Source organism: Babylonia areolata, chromosome 29 (genome assembly GCF_041734735.1).
Source record: "Babylonia areolata isolate BAREFJ2019XMU chromosome 29, ASM4173473v1, whole genome shotgun sequence".
Taxonomy (NCBI): Eukaryota; Metazoa; Mollusca; class Gastropoda; order Neogastropoda; family Buccinidae; genus Babylonia; species Babylonia areolata.
The window spans coordinates 25,968,781-25,986,395 of record NC_134904.1 but is presented as its reverse complement, the minus strand read 5'-3'; the positions used below and the strand labels follow the sequence as shown (position 1 = coordinate 25,986,395).

Genomic DNA, 17,615 nt, shown 5'->3' with positions numbered 1-17,615 from the left:
AACCTGTCACAGTGCACACACTTGTGGAACTGCTTACCGCTGTGAACCTGTCACAGTACACACTCTTGTGGAACTGCTTACCGCTGTGAACCTGTCACAGTACACACTCTTGTGGAACTGCTTACCACTGTGAACCTGTCACAGTACACACTCTTGTGGAACTGCTTACCGCTGTGAACCTGTCACAGTACACACTTGTGGAACTGCTTACCGCTGTGAACCTGTCACAGTACACACACTCATGGGACTGCTCACCGCTGTGAACCTGTCACAGTGGGAACACAATGTACACACTTGTACCTGAGATTTGTGAGCGTTAGTGTGGGAAAGAAGGAAAAAACCCAACCAGAATCCCATCAGCAAGGAAGTCAGGAACAGAATGTGGATTGGTCTCATCCTTTGCAAACCTCCAATGCAATGTAACAAGACAAGCACTGGAATGGAACCCTCTAGGGAAATGAAAAGTGGACAGACCAAGGCAGACATGGAGAAGATGCACAGAAGACAAGGTGAAGATGGACATGGGTCATACTGAAAGAGGACAGCCCAGAACCAAGTCTGCTGGGAGTGCTTTCGTGGCCCAGTGCTCATCAAGGAGTCCACTGGAATAAGTCAAGTCTGTGCACATGTTAAAAAATGAAATAGAAAAGAAATCAGGACAGTACTTTGTATGATTTTCTTCTTGTCCTGTTCATCTATAACTGTGTTGTATTGTGACATGTTCCAAATAAAAACTGTTTAAACTAAACAGATAAGAACAAGAGAGGCAAGGCCTTCAAGACTCACTTGTGATACACTTTAAAAAAAATCTAATTGTTAAAGTGTGTTCTGTATTTGTTATTATAAAGCTTCGCGTTTAAAAAAAAGAAGAAAAAAAAGAAAAAAAAAAGTCCTAACCAGTTCGAACCCCGCGTGTTAGGGTGAGAAGAAACTGCCTTATCCATTACACTATCGTGGCTCCTTAACTGACGTTCTAAAATTTAACATATGAACATACTTTTTTAAAGGGCGATAAATCAATTGCAGTATTCGCAGTGAGAACGCTGTTTAAATCATATTATTCTGGTGTATCTTGGGCATTCAAAAAATCTTTAAGGGCAATTAAAAATTCTTTTTAATGGCTATTGCCGCAATCATACTGCAACATTTAGCCGTTTTCACTAGATCTAGATAGATGTACAAGTTTAGTTACACCCGCCGGGAATGTAGTACGATGCGGTCGATTCAATTTCTCTTTTATGTTCATTCTAGTTTTATAGTTTTAAAGTTGATATGAAAATGTAGTATTTTGTTAAACTAATAACATGTAGAGCCAAGTACAAGTACTTCTAAACGTCGTAAGAAGTGAAAAGGACTTCATTTTGAGAAAAGACTGGAAATTTTTTCGTTTCATCGTGATCAGTTCAAGGGTATTAACTCGCATGGTTTACAATTTTTAACTGTGAATTCCGACTGATTCTGTGGATATTTTTATGGCAGTTTGGGGCATAATTCAGTAAGTGATGAGGCGTTCACAAATCTTTCTCTGAATAAATATTTAACGGTCTCCTTCTCCAACTTTCCATCACATGTTATCGTGTATTGTCCATTGAATATAGTACTGAACGGGCAGGTCAGCAACTTGAAACAAAATGGCGTCGTTCGCGTTCGCGAAGAATATGAGCACGCGCTTTGAATGTGTATAAATATGTGTACGCAATTGATTTTTGCCCATGACCTTCAAGGCTCAGCCAACAGATCTGTAAAGTCCACTCGTCGTATTGACTTTAGTATTTTCCGAAAAAGACCACTTGGGCGAATGAACATAGTGAAAGCCCTGTACACTGAGAGTAAAACACACAAGCTTTTTATGTATTGAGTATAATTTCAAAATGTAATGTTTAAGATGAGAAAGATCAGTTTAAAGCAAATTTAGTCCCCTTGCATTAATTACAGTATAATTTCCCTTTTTTATTATCTGCACCAAAACGTTTGCAAAATAAATAAAACTTCCATGCTTAGCAAAAGAAGTTCCTGTTTGAACAAAAAATGATAATAATGACTGCTCGTGTTGTGCCAGAATATCAGATCAAAGTGCCAAGTTTAGAGAATACAAAAAATGTAAATATAACAGTAAATGCAGTTTGCATATAATTAGGCTTCATTATTTATTTTTTTGTGTGCCCATCCCAGAGGTGCAATATTGTTTTAAACAAGATGACTGGAAAGAACTGAATTTTTCCTATTTTTATGCCTAATTTGGTGTCAACTGACAAAGTATTTGCAGAGAAAATGTCCATGTTAAAGTTTACCACACACACACACACACAACCGAACACCTGGTTAAAACACAGACTCACTTTGTTTACACAAGTGAGTCAAAAAACTGCGAATAGCACACACACACACACACACACACACTTACCCTCATGTGTTTGTTGAGGCTGGACGACTGGCTGAAGGACTTGCCACATACTGCACATTTATGAGGCCGATGCCGCTCGTGTACGTGCAACACGTGGATTCGAAGCCGGTCACGTTTTTCGAAAGACCTGTGCCATACGTAGAGACAGATCGATATCAGTAATAAAACTTTATAACGACAGAAGAAGAAGAAGAAAAAGAAGAGAGAGAGAGAGAGAGAGAGAGAGAACACTTAACTGAACACTGGGATATTCAATGTCATTAGCTGTACAGCTCTAGTGACACGGGGGTACAAATTAAAACAATAATGGTGAAAACAATGAAACAAAATCAAACAGAAAAAATACTTGTAGTCAATAAAATAACTCTTGATCATGCATTTTTCAAGTTAATAAAACCAAAAATCATTCTTGTCTGTCTGGGTATTGAAGCTCTTAACATGTTTTTCTCTTCTTCCGAATACTATTATACTTCAGCAATAAACTTCGCCAGCGATCTTATTGTATCTTCATCAAAATTCATTTTCAACACACCAATGACATCCCTACTCCTTGCAATACTTGTTTGGAAGACGATGCGTTTAACACGAACATAATCAATGCTTTACAATGAAATTCCAAAAAATGTATTTCATCCTTTCTTTGGAACCCACACATTGGACAAAGGGGGAGTGTGGATGGGTCAGAAAAAAACACCTTGGGTGTGCGTTTAGGCCAAGCGTTCTGAAAGAGAGAGAGAGAGACAGAGAGAGAGAGAGAGAGAGAGAGCAAATCAAACGAATCGGACGAAAGGATTTCTATTTTAAGAGGGTAATGGATTCAACATTATTACCCTTTTTGTACATCTAGCCCTCTGAGCATGAAAGAAAAAGCCCTGAAAAAATACATATTGAAGACATAAATAGGACATTCCATATACAAAGGGAGAGAGAGATAGAGAGAGAGAGAGAAAGAGAGTGGTGAGGGAGAAGCAAGATGGTTTAATCACTTCGTGATACGTGGTAATACTTAACCAGTTGTAAATAATCGCGGAGAAGAAAACTGAAACATGAAATATAAAACAAAACAAAAAACCCAAAAAAACAAGTCCGTCAACAGATTAAAAAAACAAGGCTTTGTACGAGGGATGTTCATTAAAGATTTCCGCTCTTTTCCCATGGATTGACAGGAACGAAACTTGGCACAGTTATTGTTTTTTCTATACACAGGTACCACTAAGGATGACACACTTCTCTAATCGCTTTATGCAGCTGTGAAGACCTTGCCTGTAGAAGTCTGCAGTTTGCGCCAGAAGCCATGACTTGACCTCGGAAATAAGCATTTCAAATGACTTCGTGGTTGGAAAGATGGTGCGAGGTCGGGAGAGTGAGGGGGACGAGGAAGGATTTCATAGTCGCAGGACCATGTTTCCTTTTGGGCAACATGCGAGTTGTGGACCGGAGCGTTGTCTTTCACGAGGCGGACACCTTTGGTCAGCATGCCTCTCGGTTTTGATGACATCTTGCAATTTCTGCAGCATGAAGCGTAGTATGTTCCGGTGGTGCCATGAAATCCATCATCACTTCTCCATGCTGGTCCCAAAAGACATGACCTTGCCCGCCGAGGACTGAACACGTGCCTCCTTCGGAGGTGGTGAGTCAAAGTGCTTCCATTGCTTTGACTGGGCTTTATTCTCTGGATCATGGTGATGGACCCATTTTTCGTCCTGCATGATTAGTCTGTCAAAGAAGTCCTCCTAGTTTTCTTGGCACATGGCCAAGAGAGCCTGGGAGCACGTGACTCGTTCCTGCTTCTGGAAAAGCGTAAGCAACCGGGGGATTCATTGTGCAGATGACTTCAGCGTGTGCAAATGGTTGTGCGTGATTTTCTCCACAGACCCCATTCTGATCTATACATATTGGGCCAGTTGGCGAATGGTTGTGCAGCGATCCTCCAAAATGGCGGCCTCCACTTGCCGGATGGTTTCTTCATTAATGGCGGACTGAGGTCGCCCGATAATGGGAGCCGTTTCCAACGATGTCCGATGACCACACTTAAAACTGACGATGCCAGTGCTTGGCTACAGTGTAAGATGAACCAGTCAAGAGCCTTGGAAGATGGTATGATGAGCCCCTGAAAGATACAAAAAGAAGACAGGAAACGAAGCAGACAGCAGAAGGTCTGCATATCATAGACCAGTGCGGCCTTCCTAGCAAATACAAAGTGTGGTGCCTACAGTCAATGCTAATACCGAAGCTCCTGTGGCCTCTCCTGATATATGATATCAGCTGTAGCACAGTCGAGTCGATTGAGGCAAAGATCAACAAGTACTCACGCAAATGGCTCGGTGTCCCACCTGGTCTCGCTGACGTGGTACTCTACTGTCGCCAAGCAAAGCTGAGGCTACTTCTGAAATCCCTTGTCGAAGAATACAAGGGAGGGAAGGCAAGACTTCTCAGCATCGAAGACTCAGGAGACAGTATTGTAAGATCCACCAACCCAAGCTGAAGACTGGCAGAAAATGGAATGTCAGGGAGGCAGTCAGTGTATCGAAAGAAAGTCTCAAGATGAAGGAAATAATAGGACACTCCCAAACCAGTGGTGTGGTGGTCCAAGGTAAAGGGGAAAGCAAAAAGAGACATGATCATACAGGAGATCAAGAAGGAAGATGATGATAAAAGAATCCAGAAGGCAGTCCAGCAAGGCCAGCAGGGGCAGTGGACAACAAGGGAAAATGCACCCCAATGGAGCCTCAGCTGGAGCGACATGTGAAACATGGCCCCTCTGAGGATCAGCTTCATCCTAGGGTCTGTTTACGACCTCCTTCACTCGAATAAAAATCTGGTGAAATGGGGGAAGCTGAGGACCCTGTATGCCCATTCTGCCATGGCAAACAGACAGTGGAACATGTCCTCAGCTCATGCAAAGCAGCGTTGAGCCAAGGACGGTACACATGGAAGCACAACCAAGTGCTGAAAGAAATTGCACACGCGGTGAGCACTGTCCAAGGAGCACCCACACCACCAGAAGATCTGGTAGAGTTCCTCTCTGCAGAAGGCAATAAAGTCTGGCTAGGAACAGCTGTAACATCCAAAGCATGGAAACGTGGGCTGCTGGATGGTGCCGAAGATTGAGAATGCACAGCTGAACTACCAGAGAGGAAGACACATCCGGAAATCCGCAGCAAGAGCAGCATGAGATCTGGCACAGTACTCCACTCCAAGGCAACGAAACAAGCGGTTCTAATCGAGCTCACTGTGCGATTTGAAAGCAGAATGGAGGAAGCCCACATCAACAAGACTGAGAAGTATGCTTGTCTAGCCAGCAGCATGAGAGAATCTGGCTTCCAAGCCAAAGTCCTCACCATAGAGATTGGTGCAGGAGGATTTGTGAGCCTCAAGAAACAACTGTCGATTTCTGGCAGAGAGACGACACGGGCTCTCAAGGCAATGGCAGAAGCAGCAGAAAAGAGTTCTAGCTGGATGTGGTTGAAGAGGAATGAAAGTAAACTTCATAAGGATTAAAATTTTCCAACTCAAACTAGCCTACGATGGCTCAGTGGTTAGAACGTCTGCCAGAAAAAGCCCTGAAGTGGCGATGACCCTGGAGGTGCGGGTTCGAACCTGCTCAGGACCAGAAAAAAAAAAGAAAAAAGCGGCAATACAAGGGCACCCAGGAGTCATGATCTGGGTGCGGCCCGGCCCCCTTGTATACGGAGTTAAGGAGTTAAGGGCCGAAACGCTTGACTGGCTTCTTCTCTGATGACGTACTGTCCAGCTCTCCCTAGAGTTTCTTATCACCGTCCTACGATTGGGCACCCTCCCCATAAATTCCTGTCATATTATCGAACGTCTCTCTTGGTGTGCAGCCTTTTAAGTACAGAAACTTGATGACCGCTCTGCACTCAGCTGGCTCCATTATCACACCTTACTCCACCATAGCGCCTGTAAAAGAGAAACTGTTATGCGGTCAGAGATGCCACTTGAACGATAGATATATGTACTATTATAGATGTGCAGTTTCAGCCTCCCGCAATAACCGGAAGTAAGTCAGGGGAAATCTTTAACGAACATCCCTCGTAATAGATATATAGACATTGAAAAAGGCAAGGGTGTCAATAGTGCTGACAGGCAGACAGGCACACACACACACACACACACACACCATGATGACCATGGCTTCAAATATCAGATGGAAGATTGGTGGCTGTAGGTCCGGAGGTGACTGATGAGACCAATTCGGACCCTGAGGGCTCGCCCACATGTAGGACACAAATGAGTGTGTGCTGTCGTGGCAGCGTATGCTTCTCGGGCCTTGCGCACAGCACGCTTTCGTTGCGCCTCGGTGATGCACCTGGCTTCGTCTGCACGGGCTCCTGTGGTAATCTTGCTGCGCCATGCTGGACGGTCCAGAGCAAAAGTCTCCCACGCGTTGATGTCGACGCCCAGGTCTTTGAAGGACGCTTTGATGCAGTCTTTGTAGTATTTCTTCTGCCCCGAACTGTGCTTTTGCCCTGACACAGTTCTCTGTACAGCAGCTGCTTAGACAGTCGACTGTCTGACATTCTGACCACATGTCCAGCCCACCTGGCTTGGGCTTTCTGCAGGAGGGTGTAGACGTTTGCAGAGGCAAGCTCGTTCCAGGACTTCCATGTCGGGGACTTTGTCCTGCCACCTGATGTGGAGGAGTCTGCGGAGACAGCTTAGGTGGAAGTGATTGAGCTGTTTGGCCTGTCTGCTGTAGACAGTCCAGGTATCGCAGTAGACGTTCTCACAGATTCTCCCAAAGGTGGCGCTGGCTTTGGCGGTCCTGTTGTTGACCTCAGCGTCTATGTTCACTGTGCGAGAGGGCATGCTGTCCAGGTAGGTGAAGTTGTCGACTGCCTGAAGGTTCTGTCCCTTCACTGTGATGCGCGGCTCCTGGTATGATTTTCCTGGGGCAGGCTGGTACATAACTGTGGTCTTTTTGGTCCTCGTGGTGAGACCGAAATTGTCGCAGGCTTGCGAGAAGCAGTTAGTTTCACACTGCATCTTCTGCTCTGTGCTGGTGTTGAATGCACAGACATCAGCAAACAAGAAGTCTCTGATGACAAATTCTTTCATTTTTGTAACAGCCCGCATGCGCCTGAAGTTGAACAATCTCCTGTTAGTCCTGTACCTGACGTGGATTCCTTCTTCGCAGTCACGGAAGGCATCTGTCAGCATGGCAGAGAATACCATACTGAACAGAGTAGGGGCAAGAACGCAGCCTTGTTTGACGCCGTTTGTCACTGAGAAGGCCTCTGACTCGTCTCCGTCAACCAGAATCATCATGCCGTTGTGGAACTGGCAGACGATTGTGATGAACTTGCAAACTTCTCCATGATCTTCCATAAACCTTATCTGCTGACTGTACCGAAAACCTTGGTCAGATCAACAAAGGTCATGAAGAGGTTGCTGTGTTGCTCCTGGCATTTTTCCTGGAGTTGGGGCACAGCAAAAATCATGTCTGCAGTCCCACGTTCGGCATGGGAGCCACACTGGCTTTCTGGAAGGAGACCTTGCTCAAGATGTTGGAGAAGGTGGTTAAGCAGGACACGGGCTAGAGTCTTCCCAGCAATAGATAAGAGGGAGATGCCTCGGTGGTTGTCGCAAGACTGGCGGTTGCCTTTCCTCTTGTAGATGTGGACTATGTTGGCATCCTTCAGCTGTTGCGGGATCTGTCCCTTGTTCCACATGGACTGGGAGAGTTCAGTCAGCTTTTGCATCATCAGATCCAGGTGCTTTGCCACAGGAGAGTTGCTTCACTGCCTTCCTGACTTCACCTTCTGTGGGGAGGGTGTCGAAGTCCTCGCTGGGGCAGGCAAACAATGGCCTCGTCGTTGATGTTGGTAGGACGGTTGAGGACGTTGTTGAAGTGCTCAGCTCACTGGTCCAAAATCTGCTTCTTCTCTGTCAGCAGCTGCATCCCATCTGCATTAAGGAGGGGAGAAGAGCGGTAGGAGTCGGGTCCGTATACAGCCTTGAGTGCATCGTAGAAGCGTTTTGTGTTGTGGTTTTCTGCCCAACCCTGGATTTCATCCGCCTTCTTGCTAAACCAGAATCTCGCGAAGTTTCTTCTGCACCTTTCTTTTTGCGTTAGCAAGGGTATCTTTCTTGGCTTGTGTCGTGGGGTCGCTGTGATGCACTCTGAACTGATGACTTTTCTCTGTTATCAGTGCCTCTATTTCTTCATCATTCTCATCGAACCATTTTTCGTTTCTTCGGTTTGCTTGTCCGAGATGTTCGAGGGCAGTAGTGTAGACAACGTCTCTGAAGGCCATCCACTGTTCCTCAACGCTGGTCCCGTCTTCCTCTGGTGTGTCTGGCAGTCTGTTTTCAAGGTCATCAGCGAGTTCTTCTGCAACGTTGCTGCTTTTCAGCTTGGAGACATTCAGCTGTCTTCTGACCTTGGGGTCTTCTCAGGGGCAGAATGTGTTTCGCCTAGAGCTGCTATGTCCACATTGTTGCGAGCTAGCTCTTTGGCAACCAGTACAGTTCTTCTCTCTGGTCTGTATGCCTGGATATTATCCAGCACAGTTCTCACGATCCAGACGCCAAGGTTGAGCACCATCACTTTCCTCGTTTTTGTTTGTCGACTGCAATGAAGGATCCCCACCAGCCGTGGTAAGCTGGCCAGGGAGGTGAAGCAGGCAGTGTTTGAGGCACCTTTTCTAGCCCCTTCCTCCGTGGAGGTGAGCAGAGCGATCCTGAGGAGGGCTGCTCAGACATCCAGAGGGCTGCTGAACTCCACTGCTGCTTCGGTCCAGTAAAGAGCAACCCTATGCCCTGGGCCTCCTGTGCGTAGGTTTGTGACTACAGCTTCCAGTGTATCCCCACCTGCTGCTTCACCACTCTCCCATCGCTACAGTGTAATTTGAAGTCATGACTTGCGCTTGACTTGGATTAAAGTGAGGGACAGTTGCGCAGGTCATCAGCCTCACTAACTCGTGCCGGCCTATCTGGACCAAGAGGCAAGACATGTGGTCGGGAGATAGGTCAGGATGCAGTAGATGGCCAGCAGTGTTCTGCATGTGTCTCACTGCGCGCCCTTTTAGCGCTTCACGGTGCATTGCTGAGAATCGTCTTTCTGAATGATTGTTTCTTCCGCCTTTCAGAATGATCGCCTTTCTGAATGATTGTTTCTTCCACGCAGTCCGCCGAATGCAGGCTTAGGCTACATTTACACTAGGCCGGTATCTTAGCTCAACTAGTTGAGCTAAGTTGAGCGTCAGCTAACGATATCTCCGCTCAACGTTGGTCAACTAGTTACCGAATTCAGGTTGCCTCAACTCCCTTGCAAATACAGTTTTTTTTTGTTTTTTTTTAAATAAGCCCCGCCTCCCCGCCACGTCACACGCGCAGCAAGCGCTGGGCGCTTTTATACAGCATTTTTACTGGCAACTACCACCAACTGTTGCGTTAACTTGTGCTCAACTTGGAAAGTTGACATGTAGTTGGTGTGGGTTTTGGCTCAACTTCCAAGATAGTATAAATAAAGCTCTCGGGGTAGCTATTCAGTCCATCTTGCCTCTTGTCGAAAAGAAAGGGATTTCTCTTCAGAAAATCCAAGACCTGCTCCTTTTGATTCTCGGTGAGCCTTGGCTGCTTGAGGGACTTGCCCTTCTTGTCAGTCTGGGTGGGGGTGGACTCGATCCCCGGGGTGTGCTCTGCAGCATCTCCAGGAGTCGACGGCACATCATCAGGAACAACTGCGGAATCAGGACTCGACATCTTGTTGTTGCAGGGTCGACAGTGAAAAACCCTAGCAGCAGCCAAAGATTTGAATGAAATGCGCGCAAAGATATCGTGTGATGGTCTGGTTTATATACTGTGCGCACACCAACTGTACAAGTTGAGATAAGATGCAGTAACCCACACCAACTAGTTGCCACAACCTCTGTCAACGTAAATCAACTTAAATCGTAGTTATCGCGTCCAAAAAACACACACTGCGTGCGTGCGAGCGAGGCTTGGCTTGCGAGTCGAGCAATGCCACGCGGTGGAGAAAAAGGTTGCCTCAACTCAGCGCATCTTGTGTAAACGCGCATGTCAACTGGCGCCAACGTCGAAGTTGGCGGCCAACTCCATAGGATATTGGGTGGGAGGTGATATCTATTTCAGCTACGGCAACTTGAAGCGCATCTTGATCGGGAAAACCAGATAGGCTAGGTCTAAAAATAAAGGGTCGACAACTGCCACCAACTCACAATATCCTTCCTCATCTAGCTCGGCAACGCTAGCAAAACTAGTTGCTGGGAGTTGAGATGCCTAGTGTAAATTAGCCTTTAAGACTCTAGATAGATAAGCCCTTCGTGTTGTGGGTCCACGGCAGTTCTTGCGGCGTGCTCGCAAGTCTCCCTACTCATTGTTGGCATCATCACCCGCCATTACAGACGTTGGGAGATGTCTCCTCTTCTGCCTTCTCCGCCGTTGGGATGACCTCTTTGTATTGAACAATTCATGTGGGCTGGTTCGTGCGCGCCAGGTGTATCCACACACCGGTGGGCCATGCGCGCCGCACGTTATTTATCGGGGCCAGCAACCAACCAACCACACACACACACACACAGACCACATCAACAAATCAACAAACAAAAACAAGTCATCTATATCAAAACATGCACGTGAGGAATGCATGTCTCTTAACACAGCGAGAAGATTCAATGTCGTATTTCTATACAAATCATTTTTTTTTTTTTTTCCTTTATCGTACATGAGACGATTTTTAAACTCCATATCAGATATGCTAACGAAAATCAATCTTTCGAAAGTTTTGCTTATGACGGAAATTGATGCGATGGAATCAACTGTTAGTCTGGCTGGCAGAGGGGGTGATTTTAACCGTTACGGTTAACAGACCAGTCTTTAACTTGTCCAGAGTACGCCCCCGTATAACGTAGCCAAGTCCAGAACATGCCCCCGTATTATCTGGTCTTGGCCAGAACATGTCCCGCATATAAACTCGCCAGGCTACTTTGTACCCGGGGTATAGTTTGACCTTGGCCAGTTTATATCCTCTGTGCAATTTTATACCCAACTCTTTTTCACTGAAATCATAGCAGATATTTGTGCTAAAAAAAAAAGAATCTTATTTGTAGTGTTCATTATTTGCATGTTTATCTTGGGCTTGGAATTATCGTTTGATAGTCGTCCTCCATGCTCCAATAGGAATGAAAGCATGAATAAAACATGAACAATTTGATAGGGAACGCACAAGTGTAAGGAAAGAAAAAGAAAGAAAGAAGAAAGACGGGAGAAAAACAAGAATGAAAAAGATTTTATTGAGGACAGAGCTCTCTACTAAAAGGTAAAAGACTTGCAAAAGAGATAAAGAAGAAAAAAGGTACATTAGTATTGCATGAGCGCGCGCAAACACACACACACACACACACACACATATCAAGCAAAAACAGAGAGCGTATGCGGAACTTGTACAAGTGTGTGTGTGTGAGGGCGAGGGGAGTGCGCAATCATGTGTGTGTGTGTGTGTGTGTGTGTGTGTGTGTGTGTGTGTGTGTGTGTGATACGTCGTTACTTCTTCTTCTTCTTCTTTGAGTACACTGCAACAGTTTATGCTTTTTTCTTCTTCACTTTTGTGTGCTTTTCTCATGTTTGTTCGCAAGTTTTTGTGTATACACCGTATTATATTTTTTTGCACCTTTGCTATTACTTTTTTGCAGTCATTGTAAAACTTCCTCAGCGTTGGAAGGCGTTACGTACACAGATTTTAATTTTTGTTGCTTTTATTGTTTTGTTATCATTCTTCTTGGTAGTCCGTCGGGAGCCGACGATGACAAGGTCTGTGCACTCAGCGATGACAGCGCATGTGACTCCGCAGCCCAAAGCCTGAAGCACAAAGGCGCCCACCGGTGTTGCAGCGATGGTCTGAATTTTGGACTGAGGGGACGAGGCCCTATGTCGTCTGTCCCTCGCAGCGGCGAGACGCAGTCGTCTGTCCTCTTCAAAGGCAGCTGTTGCTTTGGAGGTGAGATACCTCCAGTGTGATCTGCCTGCAGCAGAGGCCTAAAGCTTGTGTGGCTGGATGCCGCACCATCTGAGGTTTCTCTTAGGGTGTCTTTGCACCTCAATTTAGTCCTTCCCTGTTTGTGTTCGCCCTCATTGAGCTCGCCATACATTAGTTGCCTGGAGATGCGGCTGTTGTCCATTCTGATGACTTGACCAGTCCAGCGTAGCTAAGCTTTCAGCAACAATGACTCGATGCTTGTCAAGCCAGCTTTGTCCAACACCTCTTGGTTTATGATTTTGTCCTGCCAGCGTATGCCCATGATCATGCGCTGAAACTGTTCCAGCTGCTTGATGAGCCGTCGATACAGGGTCCACGATTCACATCCATACAGTAGTGAAGAACGGCCTTGTAGATCTTTATCTTTGTTGACAGTCTTTTGCCATTCTGCTGGAGAACCTTCATTATTATCATTATCATTACCTTAATGTGACAAAGACCGATTGGGTGAGCGACGTGAATATAAGAACGGGGGTATATTCCGGCCAGGAGGGGTATGACATCGATGAGGCTGGTTTGAAAGCCCGGAGGTGAAAGTAACCTAGGCTACTTTATACCCAGTTTATAAACTCGCCAAGGGTAGAGCTCGGCCTGTTACAACAGAAAGCCACAAATTCAGCAATACTTGGCGATCCTCTCGTTTTGAAGATTATAACGACGACGACTATGATTGGGAGAAGACAAAATAAACAAGAACACGATGAACAAGGACATTAAAAACAAGATGGAAAAGAACAAGAAGAAGAAGAAGAAGATGGAAAAGAGCAAGAAAGAAAAGAAGAAGAAGAAGATGGAAAAGAACAAGAAAGAAAAGAACAAGAACAAGAAGAACAAGATGGAAAAAAACAAGAAGAAAGAAATGAACAAGGAGAGTAAGAAGGAAATGAACCATATTAAGAACTAGAAAGACAAAGCAAGAAGAGAAGAGGGGAAAAAGAATAAAAAGAAATGGATAGAACAAGAAGGAACGGAACAATATAAAAAAAAAACAATAACAAGAAGGGAAAGAACAAGAATAGGAAGAGCACGGACAGTATGACCAACAGCACGGTCAAGAAGAAGGACGAGAACAAGAAGTAAAAGAACAAGAACATTGATAATACCAATACGAACACGAAAAAGAAGGCCCAGAAAAAGAAGAAGATCAATAAGAAGAAAACGTGGCAGCAGTGTGTTGTCACCATCGTGTGTTGTTTTGTGTTTTTTACCCACCTCGAGCACAGATGGCAGGGGAATTTCCTATCGCCCTGGTCCACACAGCGAGTGTACTTCAGGTGTTTGTCCCGGTAGTACTTGTAGGCGAACACCTTGCCACACCGCTCGCAGTGGTAACCTTCGCTGTCTGCAAAATACATATTTGTGTGTTCTGCGGGGGTAAAAAGGACACAAAGAAAGAAACATGAACGAAAAAACAAAGAAAGAATGTGTGTGAGTGCGACTGCAAAACAAAAATTTATTATTTGATTGATCATTTTCAAAACTAGGGATATTTACCTACTTCACCGAGTATTGCTGAATTTGTGGCTTTCTGTGGACTTCCAATCTTTGTTTAAGATAAACTTGAATTAACACGTTCGTGTGGAAATTTGTTCATGTGACAGTGATTATGTTAGTTTTCAAAAGGTATATTAATTTCCTGCTTTTTCACAGGTGGGGAACCATATTTCTGATCCATACCAAATAATTTTGGTATTATATATATCTATATATGCTTATGTTTTCATTCTTGAAAGTTCTTGTAAGACTGTAAGATGCTTATTCCTGTTCAGTTGTATCTATGACTTCTATTCCGCATTTAAAAATTATTTAAACTGGTCGTTCTGATTTCGAAAATATGACTACTTTTGTTTTGTCTCTTATTTGAATACCCCAGTCTAACTGACTTAGCTTTTGCTGTAGGCCATGTTTAGTTTTTGAAAGTAGTACTAAGTCATCAGCATATCAAAGACAAGAAATACTTTCACTTTGAGACAAACTAACCTTTGGTGAATCGGTATCTGGGAACGAATCAACAGTATCGTTTTTAGATATAATGAATTGTGTGGGACTCGGTGTATTCCCATGTAGTACTCCTCTTCGAACATAGTTATATTCAAGGGGAGAATCCATTTTCATTACAGTGCATACTTTTGTGTGTGTGTGTGTGTGTGTGTGTGTGTGTGTGTGTGTGTGTGTGTGTACATTTTTTTTATCACATTGAAGCACCTACCTCGTATACCTATTTTTCTAGTTTTGTAAATATTCCTACATGTGAGCTGTTATCAAAAGCTTTTTCTGAATTCTACGAAACATGCATATAATCTGTTCTTTCGATTTTTTTTATGGTATAATAAACTATTTTTCAACACGAAGATATGGTCCGTAGTTTCAAATCCTTTTTCTAAAGCCGGCTTGTTCCTTTGGAAGTAAATTGTTTGATTCCAAATAATTATTCAATCTGCTGTTGGGGACTCGACAAAGTAGATCACGTAAAGAGCAATAGATAGTTATTCCTCTGTAGTTATTTGGGCTTGCTTTATCATCCTTTTATGAATTGTGATAAATATTCCATTTTTTCATTAATCCGGATAACATTCAGTTCTCAGAACATAATCTAAACCTTTTTTTCATTTCTGTTCTCATTTGTATTATGGTTTTCCTCATCTATCCCAACTAGATTTCCGGTAAGTTCATGCTATCCATCTTTTGACTGACAGAAATTGTGTGCATTTATACGTGTCCATTGTTTTTAGCTGTTTCAAATTTTATCTGCAATGTTTATGGATCATTTGCTTTTTTTTTTTTTTTTTTTTTTTAATTAGCGAGTCAATTAGCTACGATGCTAGATTTTTTAAAATTATTACCGTGTCAGTTAGCTACGATTGATATATCCTTCTTATTTCTTAATCATATTGTTGCTGTAGAGTTTTCCCTTTTATGAAAGTATTTCTGATGTAGATTTTTGTTGAACTGTTATCCGTTCAAAGCTTTTAAATTTGATTTTAATTCATTACGTGGTAAGCACATTCTTTGTCAAACCATTTTCTACTAGGTCGCTTAATCTTCTTAGACTTTTTAATTCTGCATGTAAGACGTTTTGGCTGCCTCTTGTAATATTTGCACAAACTCTTGTATGACTGTATTGACCGTGTATTCTGTACTTGTACTGTTAGGATGTTTGTATTCAAAATATCAAGTTTAACAGTTTTTTTCCATTTCCGGTGATGCTAGGATTATTCTAAATTTCATTTTGGAATTTTCACCGCAAGAAAAAACGATATCCTCAAAGGGATTGTTAACACCTTCTTTCACAGAAACATATAAATTGTTTCGTAATTCATGGCCTGTTTATTAATTTTGTTGATAGGATGGTTGACCTTCAATGACAAGGGGCGGTGATCAGTGATAAGTAAAATCATGGACTTTCATATCAATAACATCTTTTAAAATGTTTTGAGAACAGAGAAAGTAATCAACCATGTTATTTCTCTGTGACGTAAAGCACGAATATTGTAAAATCTCCGTGTGTTTAGCCACTGGGAATGCATATGTTCGTGTCTGTACAAATAGAGCCAAGCTTTCTCCCATTCTTGTGGACAATGCGATCTATTGAGCATCTACATGTTGCAGGGTGGGATACAACAATCATCAGGCAGTGAATAGAAATTGTTATCTCCTGTAGTAGGTGATTGTGATAATGATCATGTCAATTGTGTCGATGATAATGATGTTCACAATGTTGATATTTATGATTATGGAGTCGATGGCAGTGCTGATGATTGTGTAAATGGTGGTGGTAATGATTGTGACGACCGTGTCAGTAGTGGTGTTCATTACCATGGTGGTTGTGTCAGTAGTGGTTATGTCAGTGGCAGAGTTGTGGATCATGATCAGGGTTATTTTGTCAATGGTGGATTGATGATCATGATAATGAATGTATTGTGTGTGGGTTTGATGATTACCGTAATGATTGTGTCAATGGTGGTGTTGATAATTGCGATAATTATTGTGCTGGTGGCAGTGTGGAGAACTGCAGATTGAACAGCATTGATGATGGTGTTGATGACGTTATAATGGTTGTATTGAGGATGGCGGCGATGATTGGGTTGTTGGCAGTGTCGATGAATGTGGTAATATGTGTGTGTGCGTGTCCCTGACCAGAAGCCACGAGAATTACACATTGGATATATCGCTAGCTTCCGACCAGGAAGGTAGGGGAGGGAGGGACATATTGGAGACAAGCGGTGAATGAGGGCTTGGAGGGGCGGGGGTGGGGAGCGGGGGTGGAGGGGGGGGAGCGAGGAGGGAGAGGGGGGGGGGGGCAACACACCATGTTTTGAAACTGCCTGTTTCACGCTTCACCCTCCAGTCCCGATAAAGAAATCCCTGCCAAACACGCACCATTGTCTAGCGCCTGTGCAGTTCAGCCCTCTCTTTCTCTGTCTTCTCACATTAATCTATTTATTATATTCGATAGTGTGCAGTATTCAAGAACAGACTTAGGGTGGATAAGCGTTGGTACGTATGTTACTGAGAAAGAGTGACAGAATAGTAGATAAGGTTGACAATAATGGGCATAGATAAGAGCTAGAAGTTATAGGATGTTAGACAGCAAGAAAAAGCAGTTTAATAAACACATGGTGGAACAGTTAATTGCTTTCTGTTGATGACCAAAAAAATATAGGGAATCAAAAATAAAACACACAATAAATGCACATGATTGGTTTCAACGCTTTAAATCATAGCTAAGACTTCCGAATATTTGTAATCTACGGCCATCCACAATGTTGTTGTTGCTGCTGTTTGACAGTTCAACTCTGTAATTAATGAACAAGAGAGGTCTGACATCGACCTGTCAAATATTCCTCCTTTCTGTGGTAAGAAATTACTCACTTGTAAAGACTTTAGATTAGCATTGTGGAACAACAACAACTCAATACCATGTGCCATCAGGTTTTGGAATTATAAATTTGGTGTAGATCTGGATAAGAAAATATGGGAGATTCCCCGTCTATGTTCAAAAGAAACACGTTTAAGAGTATTGCAATGGGAAATCTTGAATAACATTTATCCTACTAATATCCTGTTGTGCAAAATGAGAAAGACAACGTTAGGTGCTCCTATTGCCCAGAAGAAACTGATTATTTAGAGCATTTCTTTTTTTCATTGTCCGCCTGTCAAAGCATTTTGAGAATATATTAGCCAATACAT

At 43.5% G+C, this 17,615-nt stretch overlaps 1 protein-coding gene across 1 annotated transcript in view; it reads right to left on the bottom strand.

Moving 5' to 3' along the window:
• LOC143274625 (PR domain zinc finger protein 14-like) overlaps positions 1 to 17,615 on the bottom strand; it is a 145,817-nt gene that overhangs the window by 44,228 nt on the left and 83,974 nt on the right. The window contains exons 7-8 of the mRNA XM_076578495.1: positions 13,638 to 13,767; positions 2,405 to 2,531 (exon numbers count right to left, since the gene is read on the bottom strand). Coding sequence (XP_076434610.1) covers positions 2,405 to 2,531; positions 13,638 to 13,767 — 257 coding nt within the window. The remainder of the gene's footprint in view (positions 1 to 2,404; positions 2,532 to 13,637; positions 13,768 to 17,615) is intronic.